Source organism: Homarus americanus, unplaced genomic scaffold (assembly GCF_018991925.1).
Source record: "Homarus americanus isolate GMGI-L3 unplaced genomic scaffold, GMGI_Hamer_2.0 scaffold57980, whole genome shotgun sequence".
Taxonomy (NCBI): Eukaryota; Metazoa; Arthropoda; class Malacostraca; order Decapoda; family Nephropidae; genus Homarus; species Homarus americanus.
In genome coordinates, this window is record NW_024716703.1 from 24255129 (window position 1) to 24273923 (window position 18795).

The 18795-nt window shown below is 39.7% G+C and overlaps 1 protein-coding gene across 1 annotated transcript in view; it reads right to left on the reverse strand.

Annotated features, from left to right (window-relative positions):
* Positions 1-6242, reverse strand: part of LOC121858348 (ras GTPase-activating protein 3-like) — a 40888-nt gene extending 34646 nt beyond the window's left edge. The window contains exons 1-4 of the mRNA XM_042354772.1: positions 6113-6242; positions 5014-5134; positions 1909-2116; positions 435-514 (exon numbers count right to left, since the gene is read on the reverse strand). Coding sequence (XP_042210706.1) covers positions 435-514; positions 1909-2116; positions 5014-5134; positions 6113-6167 — 464 coding nt within the window. The 5' untranslated portion in view covers positions 6168-6242. The remainder of the gene's footprint in view (positions 1-434; positions 515-1908; positions 2117-5013; positions 5135-6112) is intronic.
* Positions 6243-18795: the final 12553 nt, after the last annotated feature.

An 18795-nucleotide genomic window follows, 5' to 3' on the forward strand; every position in this document is an offset into this window, starting at 1 on the left:
TCCATTTTATAACATTTAGAAGTATGTAATCATTGAGATTAGAAATTTCAGACAGTAACCGAACTGTGACAAATTAATATTTGCACAGTAACAAATTATGGAGGTTTTAGTGTACCTGTATATGTTATGGGAAGAAAAATGGAAAAGTGGCGATAAGACATGAAAATGTGGAAAGGATATACTGTACTGTACAGTGCAATAGATATACTGTACAATAATGTGAGATTTAGAAACGAGGAAGGCCAGGATAACCTCGAATGAGGTGATCCAGGGAATTGAAAAAAATATACATTGAGGAGAGTATAAGTGTCCAAGAATGTGAATGGACTATGTACTAATCAAGTTTCCCTAAAAATTCGTAATTGCATTACTAACAAGCTACAGAAATACACCTATCACATAAAATAAATCACAGGTAAACAGAGTAAACTTACTTGATTTCCACATTGTGCTGTGGGTATCCATCATTCATTTGTCTTATCTGAAGTAATCGAATTTCAACATGAACTTTGCCCTGAAACACGATCAAAATGAAAATGTTATGCCTCCAAATATTAATGCAGCTTTCAGTCAATTTGTTAAATCTGACATGCAATGATGTAAGAGTTTATAATTACCGTATCTCTAAATAATATACAGAGGTCCCTCAGTTAACGAGCGACTCGGTTAACGAGATTTCGGTTAACGAGTTATCTTCCATAAGATTCTTAACTTCAGTTAACGAGCAATCCCTCGATTAACGAGTTTCTTACGAGCCGACCTCAACATGTTTTCGCTTGCATTTGGCGGTCCACCAGCTGTAGTATTAGTCCGCCAATATAGTAATCAGTTCTAGGGCTTAAATTCCTTACTATTTTAGTAATATCAAGAAGTTTATACTACTCAATAATTTTAAAAGTTTAATATTGAAGTTTTTATTCATTTTAACAATTATTGAACATAATTGAAGCACAGGAAACTAGTTTTATGCGCGCCAAAGAGCCTGTCAACACACCAAACAGGCGTCAGTCTCTGTGTCTTTTCAGTGGAGGAAGCATCTTGCTTGAGACTCTCTTCAACTAAACACTTTTTTCTGTGTTTCCAAACAAATTATTGGTCATTTTGAAATTTATTTTACATATTGACAATATATAATGCAGTGCAGTGTTGATTTAAAGAAAATAATCTTGAATTACACCAAGAGAACAAAAATTTTATGGGTGAAATGGTACCATGAGGTGACTTCTCTTCCACCCCAATGCCTTCTCTTCTCCCTTCTCCTCCACCCCCATTCTAATTCCCATTATCATCATCCAGGAGCCTTCTACATACACACCTCAAAGTAAGTGTACTTTTCTACCTTTTTTGTTGCATTTAGGCAATTTTCGGTTAACAAGTTTTTCGGTTAACGAGCAACCTTCTAGAACGAATTGTGCTCATTAACCGAGGGACCACTGTACTACAAAAGTGCAGAACAGAGTTGTTTGAATATACACACGATTCCTGTTCAGATTTATAAGAACAAAATGAACTGAAACACGATGTACTTTTGTGAGAAATCCAAAGCACAACAAGTCTCCATGAGTAGTAAGGAAAATTTGGATTTGTGAAGTGATAGTCACTTATCAGAACAAGAATTAGGACCAAACAATACACACCCCAAAAGGTGCACATCAGTGTGGTATGATGTAAATCCAGTAAATAAATACAAATGGTAAAAAGTGGGACAAGAAAAGACAAAATCAAACAGTCTGTAAATTTAAGCACATCACCTAGAAGCATACAAATAACTTAACTGTATGTTCTTTACATTAATCTGTTTACAGCTTTATATTAAATGTTAAAATTTTAATAGAAATGTGCACAAATCAGTCAGTAAAAAAATATCATCAGGTAATCTAAAGATGTACAACTTTTGAACCATCTCACCTGTACTTCCGAGTCTGCATCCACCGGTGTAATGGGGAACCACTGGTCTTTGCCATGGTATTTGTGTAAATTATCCTTCTTAATTGACACCTTTCCCATAATTCTGTCAGTCTTCATTGGGCGATCACGATCATATAGATAAAATGAGAGGAACCGGAACTCACGTGGAATGTCAAACTGGAACTCTTCACCAAAGAAGGCTGAAAGGCTGCAATGATTAGATCCAATTAGTCATTCTTTAGTAAATGAAATGAAAATTCCCCTGACTATTTTATGAACTGGATTCACCCCTGATCCATAAAAAAATAGCATAATTAATTGTAAAAAAACACACAGAGAGAGAGAGAGAGAGAGTGTGTGTGTGTGTGTGTGTTGAAGGAGGTGTCTTTATACAGCTATGCCTACCTAATCCATAATGCACACATTTGCACCACAACTGATGGGACATCACCTTGGATTCCTGAAGTGACTCCTCATAATCAGTACCCTGCTAACTACTCAATAACCCTGGGGAAAAGAGAGGGTAACTATGCTTCTTGGTTATGAGCTCAGTTATAAAATTGAATTTCAACATCAATCCTCCATTCCTAACAAGCAGCTCTCAAAACAGCAGCCAGCTAGAATAGAGGGAGGTGGTGGTACTAGAAGGGCTCCAAAAGTTCAGATAGAAGCTTAGCATTAAAACTAAGTAAGGCCAACTAAAAAATTGGTAACCCCTAAGTCCCCCACATCTTCAAGTTCAATATTATTCCCGGAAATCAATGTACACTCGCACCAATAAGTATCGGTGCAGGGTGTGATCGACAACTTCCGAAACGATACGTATACACTGTGATATGTCGGGAAGGTTGGTAAGTGTATCCTCATAACCCCCCTCCCCCCAATAGGTGTTGCCAGATGGCTGACAATCAGTGTGTTTGTTTCCTCTTTTCGGATTGTTGCTTTGTGTCGACTGAATGATGAGCGAGGGTTCGGTGTTGGTGAACGTGGGTATAAAACAGAGGCAATATGAAGCAGTAGAGATCTACACATGCCAGACGACATGGAAACCTCAGAGGGAACACGAGGAGCTATTATTGCCCTTCATAACAAAGGGTTCGGCGTCACAGATATTAGCCGGCGGTTTGGTGTCCACAGGAACACCGCTGCACGATGGATTCGGCGATACCTCGAAATTGATGCTACAGACGACAGGTCTCGGAGCGGCCGTCCACGCTGCACCACCCCTCAGGACGACAAGGTTGAGTGGTTTATTTGGTAGCATAAAATAATGTGGCAATATTCACAAGTATCACAAATAATTTTGTTAACAGGGAGCTCCTCATATTTCATACTGTCTATTTATCACTTCCCGACCTTATTTATAACGGTTTGTTTCACTTGACCAGGCCATAGTAGCTGCTCAGCAGGGTTACAGGGCTGCCAACAACGGCTGGAACAACTCGCCTTACCCAATACCTATCGTCACTGGTCTCAAATTGTTCACACTACAGTATGCACCGATACTTTATGTTGCGAGTATACAATAACTCGATCAATCAACGTTCATGGTGTCCTGTAGTATGAACCTCAAACACTTCTTATGAAACTGGTCATGTGAAATCATTTCTCACAACATATCACACCTAAACCGCGTCGAAGAATTCTGAAAGATAAGTGACATACCTTAATAAATACCCGAGAGGAAGATTACTCCTTAATCAAATCCAAAATATGCAGAAAAGTTAAGGAGCTGTCACCCAATCAAAAATTGCACTTAATACTAATAAATACAGAATTCCAGTCTTGTCTTTATAATAACTTGAACTGTGGCAAATTCTACCAACTACCATCTTAAAATGCAAGAAGACAAGGCAAGCCTGTAAGTGTGAAGGTTAAGAGAACATGACGACCATCCAAGGAAAGTATCTGGAGAATGAATAAGGAGTCAATCCTGGGATTCAGTGTTGTGTGGAAAGTGTACTAACATGGTGGGCATAAGTCTATTAAGAACTCCCATACCAAGCGAGAATATTCAGTTTCAATATCCATTTCTAATGGCTACTGTTAAGATATTAAGTAATGGATAATCATAAGATCGGTCTCCAGCTATCAACAACAAGAGTCTAATGGGTCTATTGTACTGTTAAGTTGTATCATGAGATCTGCTAGGTAGAGATCATTAGATTAGAATAGTTATCTATAAAACTTGTTTTGCACTCAATTGGTCAGAAAAGGTGAAGAATATTCTACACATTTACTCCACATAAACAGCCACCCCTTTCCTTACATTCACTCCAATTACATCTGTATATTTTAGTCTTGTGTGAGGTCTACGTCGCACTCCTGGCATACCCCATTTACTTAATCACTGAATTAATTCATTTTAGCCATATCCAGTTCCTAAGTTCCTCTGGTGTGTTGACACCATCTGAACTTCCGTGTATAATATAGTTAGCATCCTTTATGTTATATCCCCACAGTTGTGTAAAGTGGCAACCACTAAGCAAAAAGGGCTAGCATGCCCAGTATATAAATCATACAAAATAACATACTTTCAACCAAGCTTAGCCATGCCATCTAACTCACATTTCATAGATAATAGTCAAAGCCCATAAAGTGAGCTATGGCTTTCTTATAATTATCTACAGCCACATCATGAAACTGGCAATATGTGATGGCACACTCTTCCCATCCCATCACCCTCTGATCAAATTATTTGGGTACTATTTCACTTGTTGCCACTAAATGAATCTCGGGAATTTTATAGTTGCAATCAGTAACTTTGACATTCTAAGACACTTTTCTTCAATGGCATTCCTGGCAAAAACTACGCTTAAGCGAGATATTTAACTTTTTATTATGTATGCTCGAATGTGGCCGTACTCACGAAAAACATCAAATGACCGTGGAGCTCCCCAGTTAGGTTAGGTTAGGATTTTGTTTTTCGGTGTTTTGAACACTTTGTACCTTGATTTTTATAACAAATCTCTAGAAATGAAAGTCAAATTCGTTCATCAATAACCACCGGAAAAACAAAGTTTTAACTTCGAATTCGTATAGTGGCAACAAGTGAAATTTTAACATTATTTTCTACTTGACTTTACTTTGAAAAAAAGAACTCACTCTAATGTCTTTTCTGCTGTCGCTGATCGAAATATTTCTTCTTGGTCTAGGGAAATTGCACAGTAAACATCACGCTGACCTGAATTACCATGGTTACGGAGTACAAGATTTTTGGCTTCACCTGAAAATGAAATAAAATGTAGACTAAAAATTATGCAAAATTAGAAAATATTTTAATGGGATCTAATATTTTCATCAGATTTTTAAACCATCAACATGAGAAAGTGACTAAATTTGAATAAAGCATAATCAAATACCATATAGTACTGTACAGTACCCCTCAAAACACAAGGGTTATTCTCAATTATTTCCCTAAATAATAAAATGTCAAGGGAGAGATCAGTCATTGTCAAATTTACTGATCGTAGCATATCCATTACAAAAACCTGAATCAAAATCAAGCAAAATAATTTTAACTGAGTGATGAATTTTGGATCCACAATAGACATTACCTTTCCCAAATTAATATTGGTGTCACCAATGTTACCTATATTTAAATCTTTTCAATGGGAAAAAGTCTCTTAATTTAAAAAGTAATCATGACAGACCAAATCTAAGATATTAACTCCTATGTACAGTTGTGTACTTTATCCAAATCCTTGTTTTTAACTATGTATACCTAAATTTGGGAGAATAATTCAATCCAGTTGCACCATAATTAGCACACATACATTTCACTGTTTTTTAAATAATCACGATAATTTTAATGAGAGATGAATGCTTCCTGTCCTTATCTTTACTCAAACAATGCAGCAGGTGGTTTAGTCCTACATTTCTAGGTCACACACACCTTGTTTCCTTGCCATTTCAACATCAAAAGACATCCCCTGTCACTTATACCAAAGCTTTAAACTGATCATCTGGTGGCTGCCAGGGATGAGCCTCGGTGTTACAGTAATACACCCAAGGATGGTTATTAACGTCACCTCGGTTCATTCAGTGACAGTCAACAGACCATCACATCCAAAACAAACTTTTACAAGGTCCGTTCTTAATGGGAATTCAATATATTTCTCCTATTTTTTACTTCTACATTTTATCGAACACAATTTTAAAGTACAAATAAGACGTTTTTGAGATTAAAAACTAATTGTCATACCTATTTTAACCCTTAATCTCTGCTCTAGCCTGACTTGGCCAGGCGAGGCGGCCATCTTGCTCCATCACCCAGCCCTGCCAACACTCCCGACCCCTACACGGTCACCTTATGGCTCTGGCTTTATCTTACATTAAACAACTACTACTGAAAAGTAGTTCCAAATAATTGTTATTAACTGTCTTTATAATAAAAAATCGACTATAATTTACTGATAGACAATAAAGTAATTATGATTTAATATATGGCATTATTTATATTTTCCAATGTAAGATTCGGTACACTCGGACTAGAGGGTTGATGACACGCAGCCAGTAGTATAGTAGAGAGAAAATGGGAAATTCATTCACAAATGGGAGCAGACAGGCTAAACCAACAAACTTATTTGGTTGACCATCACCACAAACAATTAATTCTCTTTTATAAGACAACACCAGTAAGAGCACGACCAATACCTAACTTGATAATCCCTTACCATTCCAACAAACTGAAAACATTATAACTTAGAGGTGTTTATGAACCGAATAACACTATTGTTTCATCACTTCCCCTGTTGTTTTTTATAAACCATAACGCAACACGAGAAATACAGTTAATGTTGGAGTATGGTTAATATAATATTTGTGCCGGAGATGTGTACAACACAGAAAAATAGCTAAGCAGAATTTTATAAAAAGAAAGACCGCTGTCCTGACTACCTGTAACTCTTCTTCTGGTCCTTGACCAAAAACATGTGTAATAACTTTTGCACTCCCCTTTTCCTCCTCTCTCCTGACCTGATAACTCTACAGCCAACTCTCCCCTTGATAAAGCCAATCTCTCCGGCACTTTATTCTCCTCTAACTCCACCTTAGACGATCCCAACCCTATCCCTCCTACTGAACCTATGCATTTTCCTATAATCTCCACTCGTAGGGTTGCTGGTGTTACCCAGGTTGGATTTGACTAAGGCGCATGGACCGGACGGAATACCCCCTCGTGTTCTGAGGGAGTGTGCTGAAATTCTAGCCCCTGTGCTTATTCGCCTCTTTCGCCTTTGCCTCAAAACCCAAACTTTTCCTTCTTCTTGGAAGCATGCCTTGGTTCAGCCCATCCCGAAGGGTGACCATTCTAATTCCTCTAACTATCGCCCCATTGCCCTAACTTCATCCCTTTCTAAGATTTTCTAAACTATCTTAAGCTCTCATTTTCTCCGTCACCTTGAACGCCTTTCTCTTTTGCCAGATCACCAGTATGGCTTTCGCCAGGCGAAATCTACTGGTGATCTGCTCTCCTACTGCACGCATCTTTGGTTATCCTGTAGCGTAAGTATCTGGCGCACTTACTCAAATTTATCTTTCTTTAGGACTACAAACACACGTACATAAAGGAGATCTCGCACTCAGGATGGAGGTGAGGAAGGAAACTCAGAATAGCGTTAACTCCACGTATATTGTATGTACAATGCAGTAGGATGCTGGGGTGTTATTTACATTAAGCCTCTTCACCACTGATCGGCTCGTTAGCCGCTTGGGCAATCGGTCACGTCTCTGATTACTTTTCCTTTAATCCTCTTTACCAAAAGATCGGCTCGTTAGCCGCTTGGGCGATCGGTCATAAGAACATAAGAAAGTGGGATACTGCAGGAGGCCGACTGGCCCATACAGGGCAGATCCCTTTCACACCCATCCCAGCACTTCCATGTGCCTATCCAACTTCGTCTTGAAGCTCCCCAGCGTCCCCGATCCTACTATAACACTCGGTAGCCTATTCCACATATCCACAACTCTATTACCAAACCAGTGCTTGCCTATATCCTTTCTGAATCGGAATTTATCTAATTTAAAGCCATTTGTTCTAGTTATTTCGTTATTACTGAGCTTCAGAACATCTTCCATTTTACCCTTGTTAATCCCACTTACCCACTTGTACACCTCTATCATATCTCCTAACTCTACGCCTCTCAATGAATGTAAGCCTAAGCTTTTCAGTCTTCCTTCATATGGAAGGTTTCTAATATTATGGATCATTTTTGTCATTCTTCTTTGTACTCTCTCCAAAGAATCTATGTCCATTCTATAATAAGGACACCAGAACTGAACCGCATAATCCATGTGTGGCCTCACTAATGCTAGGTAAAGTTTCAAGATAACGTCAGCAGTTCTGTTACTCACAGACCTAGATATGAACCCAAGAATCCTGTTTGCCTTGTTGCGAACGCTAATACATTGTTTTCTAGGTTTCAAGTCGTTGCTAACAAATACACCTAGATCTTTTTCACAAACTGAGTTTTCTATTTCCGGCTCCTGAATGTACCTGAACCTGCTCCAGTGCTTGTCAAGTCTTGTCTTGAAAGAGCTCACACTCGGTGCTGTCACAACACTTTCTGGTGCATTGTTCCAAGAGTTCACAACTCTCACTCCGAAAAAGTTTGTCCTCACAGTTTTCTGGACTTGCGGCTTCTTCAATCTTGAGCTGTGACCTCTTGTGGGGCGAGCGTCTGCCAGCTCCAAGTAAGGACACTCAACTGAGTAGTGCCCTTTGAGATGCTTATACACCTCAACTAGGTCAGCCCTCGCTACTCACCCAACAGGTCCTCTAAGCAAGCTTCTCACCACATGGCAACTCCCTAGCACTGCACTGTACTTACAATATATAAAGAAAACGCAATTGTGAGTTTCTCCCCTACTTCGTCCTGAGTGTGAGATATCTTCTGGCCACACATTCAGTACGCTACAATTGGTGACCCCCGGAGCTGTGAACACCACACTCTCTCTCTCTCTGCTGCCGTGCCCCCGGAGCTGTGAGGACCGCCCTGTCTACTACCATGGACGACAAACGGATCTCTCTACCAACCTTCAACCATAACATCGAGGACTGGTTAATTCATGTTGAGGCAGCCCTTACCGGATCAACAGCTAATGACGCGCAAAAGTACGTCGCCCTGCTCTGTTCACTGCCCATGGAAGTCGCCACGCAAGTCTCGGAGATCATTACCAACCCTCCAGCTGACAACAAGTTCGGTGTCCTGCGGGATGCTCTGAAGACGCGTTACCACACCAGTCTTCTCCAAACCCTAACGTCTCTCTCCCTCGGCAACTCAACGCCTGCACGTCTCTGGGAGTAGATGTGTAGACTGAACTCCCGGCACACAGACAGGCTTCCCGACACTGTCCTGCGTCAGCTCCACACACAGAAGCTTCCCACACAAGTTTGCATCGCCCTGTCCGCAGTAGATTACTCTACGACACCAGAACTCTACTGTACGCAACCTCGGCAGACAGAATATTCAACGAGTGTGCTGCTGCACACCTTGCCGCCGCGGACAACCCAATGACCAAACCAGTACTTACCTCCGAATTTGTAAACCTGGTCAGCACCCCTCAGCCGAACAATACCTCACAAGACATCAGGGACCTGTTGCAAACTTTGAACCGCAGGATGGACACCATTGAACAGCTCTGCTCCCCCATGCCTGCTGCTGGGCCTGTTCCTGACTCACGCACCGCGTCCTACAAACCCCGACGCCTCCTTCCTGCCCCGGAAACCGCCCCCAGCACAACGGATCTACCCTCTGCTGGTATCACAGACGCTTCGGCGCCAATGTTCGACACAGAGAGCCCCACTGCACCTACTCGGGAAACGGCAACAACGGGGATTGGTAGACGCCACAGCCTCCGTTACTTCAGGTGTCTCTTTACTGCATATCACCGACCGCATCTCCGGCGTGAAATTCCTAGTCGACACAGGTTCATCGGTCAGCATCATCCCTCTCTCACTTCAAGACACATCAAAGCAACCCTCTTACGACTTGTTTGCTACCAACGGTACCCCCATCGCCTCCTTCGGCACACACATCCTTGCCTTAGACCTCGGTCTTCCCAAGACTCTGCGCTGGTCGTTCGTGGTGGCAGACGTCTCTCAACCCAACCTTGGCTTTGACTTCCCCACCTTCCACAAGCTCGTCGTCGACCCAAGCCACCTCTGCCTCCTCCATGAGCCTACAGCACACACGATCCGGGGTACACGTGCCGTAGCCGCCGACACTATCACCTGCCTCTCGCCGACCAACGAGTTATCCCCCCTGCTCGAAAAGTTCAAGAAACTTTTCTCACCACGAGTCTTACCCTCACCACCTACGTCAGGAATTTTCCACCACATCGAAACTAAAGGACCTCCAGTCTTCTCACGCCCCCGCTGCCTGCGCCCCGAGCTCCTGAACATAGCCAAGGCGGAATTCAACAGACTCCTGCAAAACGGAATCATTCGTCCTTCAAAGAGTCCCTGGGCATCGCCTCTCCACATGGTCCCAAAGTCATCATCCAACGACTGGGGGGTATGTGGTGACTACAGGGTCCTGAACCTCGTCACCAAACCCGACAGGTACCCTATTCCGCATGTCCTGGACTTCCACCACAAACTCCACGGAAAGACCATCTTCTCGAAGATCGACTTGGAGCGTGCCTTCCACCAGATCCCTGTAGCACCTGCAGATACCCAGAAGACAGCCATCACCACTCCGTTCGGTCTCTTCGAGTATGCCTTCATGAGTTTTGGTCTATGCAATGCAGCCCAGACTTTCCAGAGGTACATGGACCACATGCTTTGCGACTTCGATTTTGCCACTGTCTACATAGACGACATTCTCGTCGCATCTCAGATGCCTGCCGAGCATCATCACCACCTACAGCTCCTTCTCCAACGCCTGCAGAACAACAACATGAGAGTTCACCCTGCCAAGTGTGTCTTCGGAGCCTCCTCCATCGACTTCCTTGGTCACAGAGTCTCGCCGAGTGGCATCCAACCCCTACCACAGAAGGTAACTGCCATTAAGGAGTTCCCCAGACCTGAAACGGCGAAGAAACTCCGAGAATTCCTACCACCGCTTCATTGCCAACACCGCCACTGTCCTAGTCCCCCTCTACGACCTTCTCAAGTGGGATTTAAATTTTTTTCTGTAAGTATAGTATGCACTAAGCATGTGCTTTGACTTGCGTACATTTTCGGCATAAGAACGTTCTCAGGAACGGAACCCATTTGTAACCCAGGGACCCCATGTACATAAAAGATACACTAAAAGTCAACTGATGATTTTCATCCTACAATTGATGGCAAAGCAAAGGCACATGTAAAATAAATTAAAGAAAAATGACACACCAAAAAAATGAAGAAATCCAGCGTTTTAGAAAACCCCTTGTTCATAAGGCATGTCCTTTTTGAAAATATAAATAAAATGGTAATGAAAAACAATCACACCAGATACAGGGTATCCCATACCAACTACTACAGTGTTTGACCATTTTGGTGAAGGTAAGAGAGATTCAACACTTATTCAAGGACACTTTATTCAGATGCTGTCAATTTGTGAAGAATGTGATATTATGTGGTGCTTACCTAAATATCACAGGAAAGTAAGTTTCAGTGATGAAATGATATGTTGCATGAAAATGCATGGACACAAAAATTGTAATGTGGACATATAAAGTGTGTATGGACCTGGATTTGTACCATACAAATAAAATGATAATTCAATATCTAGGTGTTATAGCATGACACTTTTACACCATATAGTAGACCCTTTCTATTCACGGGTTGGCGATTCGCGATTTCGACGATTCGCGGTAAGCAGATGGTGGCTATGGTGGCTAGCTTGGGAGCTTTCTCCCGCAGCACAAAGAGTCGCCCCACGCAGCATCTCGTGTTTTACTCTCAAAACTTTAGTGTTTCTGTGTGAAATGGCCCCTAAAAGACTGCCAAGTGTCAGTGCTAATGGAGTGAAATGTAAAAGGCAGAAGTCAGTGATGACCCTGACAAAGGAAGTTTTATTACTAGACAAATTAAAGGAGGGGGTGAGTACTGCCAGGGCTGGTCGGTTGTTTGGTATAGGTGTACAGCAGTGCACTAAGGCAGTATAAGTTGCTGTTTGCGGTTTTGCCTATTCGCGCCATTCCTTGGAACTTAACCCGGTGAATAACAAGGGTCTACTGTACTTTAAAATTTTCATTAAACATAAAATGGTAATATACTGTACTACAGTATATACTGTATATCACCAAGAAGGCTGCCATACCTTAGCAAAACAATATACACTGTCATATCCAAACAACATTGGTTACTGGTGACTGCCAAAACTCATTTCGTATATTTTACTGTGTACTGTACAGTATTGTCATTTTTTTTACTGTAAAATCCAACTCATAATCTAAATAATCAGTGAATGAATGCATTTACTGACACTCAAAAACATGGTTTATTTCATTCTATAAAAAACACCTTTAGGGAGTAGAGGAAGTAACCAATATTATCCCTTGGTTCAACCTTGCCAGGTCTTACTAACACATCATTATCATCTACAAAGCAAATGGTTTGCAGACTAGGTAGTTTGATACACCTGAATGCTTTCTCAAGAGACTATTAAACTGCTAATACTTAACAAACAAAAATAAGTCTTCAAAGCATGGTGCAAGATACAAAACCTACACTGCATTACAATTTCAACATTTAATTGTACTGGCAAAGGCTTATTCTCTTTTTCATAAAAAAATCTAAATAAAAATGTTCTACACATTTTCCTGACATCACAATATATATATATATATATATATATATATATATATATATATATATATATATATATATATATATATATATATATATATATATATATATATATATATATATATATATATATATATATATATATATAAACTGCAGATGACAGGAAAGGTCAAAGACAGTTAATAAAAAAACCTGCACACTTGCCCATATCTTTAACTTGCATAAAGTCAGAAATAATTATAGTGTGTATAAGCCTTCACTAATCCCAGAAGCAAGGTACAACTATGAAAATTAAGATCTGGTTTTAACTGCTCTATTAGCTTAGTACATGTACTTTTCCTCCAGTTACCCAAATAATTTTTTTAATTCCCTCCGTAATGTACTTAAAAAACTGGTAAATGTGCATTGTCACACTGTTCTCTGTTAGAAAGTAAAAAATATATTTTTCTAATGTATTTGTGTGTTTAGACCGAATATGACCTTCATTTTTGGTGGAAATTAGCCTTTTTTTTATCAAATTTTTTTTGTTGGACGTTTTCTGGAAAAAAAAAATCATGGCAAAATACACCAAAAAACACTAGAAAACAAAAACCAAACCAAACCTAACCTAACCTAACTAACTCTCACCATATGATAGAATCACCTATTTCTTACCTTATTGGCCTGGTTCTTGTTCGTCGTTGGATTCTGAGATTCTTACACAACGCCACATATGTAGGTCTTTGCGATATTTACATTCGGTCTTGCTCTTAGTACACTTTACTGAGGTTGGAAGAACACCATGCGATCAAAAAAATGCTATACTTTCTTCGTTTTTTCCAAAAAACTCGCAATCAGCTCCATGAAATTTAAGTGACACCCATCGCAGACTGCCATGGTCGGAACTGAACTTGAATTTCGAAATATGAGAGACCCAAAATAAAACTCGAATTTGATTGGGCCAAATATACTGTGAATTAAACCCAAAATAATTTTAATTGGTTGCAAAAACAAAAGCTTTTGATTGGCTGCGTGACGTGTACGGAACGCATGCGCGTGATGATTTATGAAGGAGACACAGAAGACACGCAGTGTTGGAGGAGAGGCAGACGATAATATTGGAAGATTAATGGAAGAAAATATTGAAAATTTTGGATAAGTTATCTCCGTTATTATACATCTCCCCAGGTAATGTAATAGAAGAAAATTATCTTATAATTTGACGTCTTATTCGAATATGATAATTGATTAGTGGTAGGAATGAATGGTGTGTAAAACGAATAATACCAAAAAACTTCTCATGTAAATACACTAGGTATGAAACAAAAGCACCTGATACTACCAATGCAATGTTTTATAGAATGTGAGACATAAAGCTTAGTGGCTCTGATTATATTATTTAAGATGTGACTAGTCAAATTGGCTCCAGTTCTAATAATTCTTAACCCAACTATCAAGATTTGGGTTCACTCCTATTGGGTCTCAATGCTAAGTTAGATTAGGGTCTTCACTACATGGGCTCCACTTTCTCGTTTTAATTTGGCTGAGAGAGGAGCCCATACACAAGGGGTTAGAACTGGAGCCTCCTTGACCTGTAACCATTTCAATTAAATTCAACCTGCAACCCCAACCTTACATGTGATGACCATTATACAGAGATATGATTAACATGACATTTCAATATTCCCTATTACATTTAACTAGATGACTTTCTGTACTGTAAATGAGATTTTGTCTCTCCTGAACTATACACAACTGAAAACTTGTGTTAAGAAATACCCGGTACACAAGTTATCTGAAGGTGGCATATTCTCCAGTCATGGTTTACAGTTTTATATTATAATGGGTCACAGAGTCTGTGAAATTCCACTAAAAGCTTTGGGTAAGTTAGTTTTACATTTCAAATTTTTTTTATTTCTAACAACTTTTGATTTGAGTCAGTCTCTTATATGGTGTACATTTCTTTGTAAATAAAATGATATATTAAATAATAGAAGAAAAAAATTGATACTGCACCGTATATAATTTGTATTATGACTTCAAAATAAAAGGACAAGCTGTATCAGAAGGCCATGTCTTCCCTGACCACTGTTTCACTACCCGCCGACTGCCGTCAAGGCCAGCTTTTGACCTGAATATTATTGATTTATTATTATTATATTCCACTATGATCAGCATCTTATAGCATACAATTCATGATAAATAATATAAAGTCTTCAATAACAGAAAAAATATAATACTGTATATACAGTAAACCCTCGGTAACTCGGCAAATATGGGGCTCTGACCTTGCCAAGTTATCCCAAATTCCAACTTATCAAGGCACTTCCCCTCTCCTACAAAAATACAACAATAAAAAATTATCGACCCATATGTGTACAGGAAAAAAAACAAAAACAACACTTACCAGCACTGTGGACGAAGAATGAACCATCATAGCAGGTGACACAGAGGCATGGTAGGTAACACAAATCCATGGTAGGTGACAAAGATCCATGGTAGGTGACACAGAGGCATGATAGGTGACACAGATCCATGGTAGGTGACACAGAGGCATGGTAGGTAACACAAATCCATGGTAGGTGACACAGATCCATGGTAGGTGACACAGATCCATGGTAGGTGACACAGATCCATGGTAGGTGGCACAGATCCATGGTAGGTGACACAGATCCATGGTAGATGATGCAGGTGGCCAGATATGCAGATTTTCCCAGATAATTTTATATATCCCGGCATTTCCCGCGTTATACTATAATACATTCCGAGACCATATCCATGCCAATATATATGAAATTCCGAGTTATCGAGGGTTTATTATAATATGTATTTTGACTTGATAATAAAAGGATACATTGCATCAAACGTGGTGCCTCACTTCATCTTCTCTCCCTCCTCCCTGCCACAACATAGTAACCCCCCATAAAAATGATAGAGAGAGAAGCCATTTATTATGTCTGCAGTTGACTGTATTTCTCCAGTAACCATATAGAACAGGCTTATGGGCACAAGTTGGCAGGCTCGCTGAATCTAAAAATGTTCCGTTAGCCCACAGAAATTTCCAGTAGCCCGTAATTGTTTTTGAAATGTGTGGGGAAATCTTTCAAAACTCTTAAGGGCAGAAACAGTGGCCAAAGCATCAGACAGTCCTTCAACCAGAGGGGCTGGGTGAGGGGAGGAACGACGACTCTACATGGACTCAACGCTTCAACACTGGTGAATAGGTCTCAACTTATGCTGACATTCCTTAATTTATGCTTATTATGTTTGCTTTTATTCTTGATTGACAATCTGAACGACAGATTAATCAAGGGGAGAAGGGAGTGTTTTGGGGGGTGGCTGGTCCCTATCCTCCCCAATTTTTTATATTCTTATGGGATTTATTGCTTCGAAAACCATTGATTCTCTATCTGTTCACCTTTCGCAGTCCGCATATGCGTCGGTTATTGAGGTATACCTGTACAGTACATTGGTATACCCCACCCAAGAAGCTGGGAAAGGTGGAAAAACAAAAATTACCCAAGGACATATATTATGCTCTCTTATCATGTGTGTGTGACGTGTTAAACTATGGGCAAGTTACTTTACACCATTTGCCTCTGTCTACCCAACAGTAATTGGGAACCTGGATGTTAATTGATTTGTGGATCGTGTTCCGGAGTAATGGTTAGCCAGTGCAGTTGGCGAGTTACCTGGTCTTCTTGGACTATTAGTCAACACTGGGTCATGCAACTTGTTAGCTTAGGGTATGGTTGTTGTGTTGGTGACAGCTTCTACACCTTAAACAAATTTATGCCTAGGGAGCCCTTGGGCCGGCCATCCTCGTTACACGAGGAGCAACCATTATATATATACTGTACTGTATATATATATCAAACTTCACGACACTAGTTCAATTCTATGCAGTTTACCCAAAATTTTAAGAAAAAATACTATACTACCCTAACTCCTGCAAAGTTTGGCTTTTATACTTGAAGAAAGGACAGGGTATGCAATATACTTTCATCAAAAAACTCCCAAACTATGAAGCCTACATTATTTAAGCCATACTGTACTTGTATTGTACCTGCAATTTACCCGAAAATACATTAAGTTTTATGTGGACATGTGGTATAAAAGCAAAATTATGTTGATAAGGCTACTGCTAATTCTGTCTCAAGACAATTAACTGAACTACAGTCAGAATAATGCTGGTGTAATTATCTATACTAAATCTGATCTGACACTGACCAAATTCAAACTGTTACAAAATTTGTATTTCATGTATATTTATCCATAATAACAGTTGCATCATGAGTGAATACAATAAATGGTTCTGGCTGGTTCTATACTCTAGGCCCTACTTAGCTTAACCTTCAGAGTGGTACAAATTTCTAATGAGGCTGCAGTCCAAATGGAACCGAAACCAAACTATTAAGTTAGATGGGACCATTTGACCTGCTAAGAGACATACTGCTACAGGTGCCTTCCAAAATATTAAAGTACAGTACAGTACGTATATTAAAAAGAAATGGCTATTTCTAGTGATAAATATAAATAATTTACACATCAAAATATATTATCATCATTGTACTAGTTACAGTGGTCTGGTTACACAAGTTATTTCACATGAGATAGGAGAGAACACCGTGCAAAATTTTTAATGAACTTTCCTTTTTTCCACTCCAAGCTGTATTTAAATTTGAAGTGGTGACCACCATCTTGAGGAGTTTTCATGACAACAAAGTAAGTTCTGCCACAACTTCAATGCATCTTGATACTTTGTCCTGGTATATATAAACTCTCTTTGATATGTGTATACAAAGAATAGACTCACATTTATTCATGTTATAGCAATGTTTAATTTTTATATGAAATTCTACTTTCAAGTGACAAGACTAGCAACTTTTGTATGTATTGCCCCAAAATCACTCCGTCTCACAGCTGGGGAAAGTTCCGAGTGCTACACTCTCTCACAAATGTTAACCCCATCAGTGTGAGACCAGTGAATTGCAAACCACCTGGGTAGAGTCCATCATCTGATAACAGTGGGTAGGCGTGTGGGGGTGTGCGTGCAGCATACAGTTGTCATGTTACAGATTTCTGCTGGTTAATTATGGATGTAGGTAGAAGGGGTTATTTTGACTTAGAGATAAGGTTTACATATTCCTTAAATACTGTATATGAAAATATATACAAGTAAGTAAGGGAGGAAAGGAGAACATATTGTAAAATATTGAAGCTTTCCATGCAGTGGTGACATTAACAATGTCAGTAGCCAATCACAATGTCGCTGAGGTATTGTCAGGATTACATAAGTATCAAAGCTTATTATCATCTTGACTTCTCACGAAGAAAAAGCAGGAGAGGCAACTAGCTTTGTAAGGCAACATTACTATTTTCATATTTTCTGGACACAATTAACCCATTACAAAGGTTGACTATACAAAAAGTTACTAGCACCCAGTCCTCGCTTAACGTCGTGGTTACGTTCTTGTAAAACACAAAGTTAACGGAATCAATTTTCCCCACAAGAAAGATAAAATATGCTAGTTATGTTCCCCAGCCTCCCTTTGCCCCATAAAATACATTACATATACATAAATTCAATGGAATTTTATGGAAAATATATATTATAAACTAGCATCAATAACACTTGATGGGCCCTTGGGAGCCATTTCGAATGGTTACAGTACAGTATTTATAGCAAAAACACTTCGGCATGCATGTACGCTGTGGAAGCTTAACAAAGATGTGGGAAGAAAACGCTTGGGGATGCTGTGACGCTCCGCGAGAGAGCGTAGATGGCCAAGATGAGGGAAGGTGGCACGCCATAAAAAGTAGTCCGTGTTGGGTGGCAACGTTATAACGAATCGGTTGGGTCGTAAAACAACGTTGTTGGAATCATGGGTATCTAAAGAGTAGCAATGTTATAACGAAACAACGTTAAGCGAGAACTGGGTGTATTTTCTAGCCCATGTTCTTAACTCATATTAGGACCCTTCCACCTTCATCTATCCTTATTATACAGAAACAATACAGTGGTCCCTTGGTTAACGAACTCAATTCGTTCCAGAGGGTCGTTCGTTAACCGAAACCATTGTTTCAATGGGACTTTGGATAATTCGCTCCAGCTCACCGAAAATTACATACAAAGAAAAAAAAATGCAGTAAAGTACACTTACTTTGAG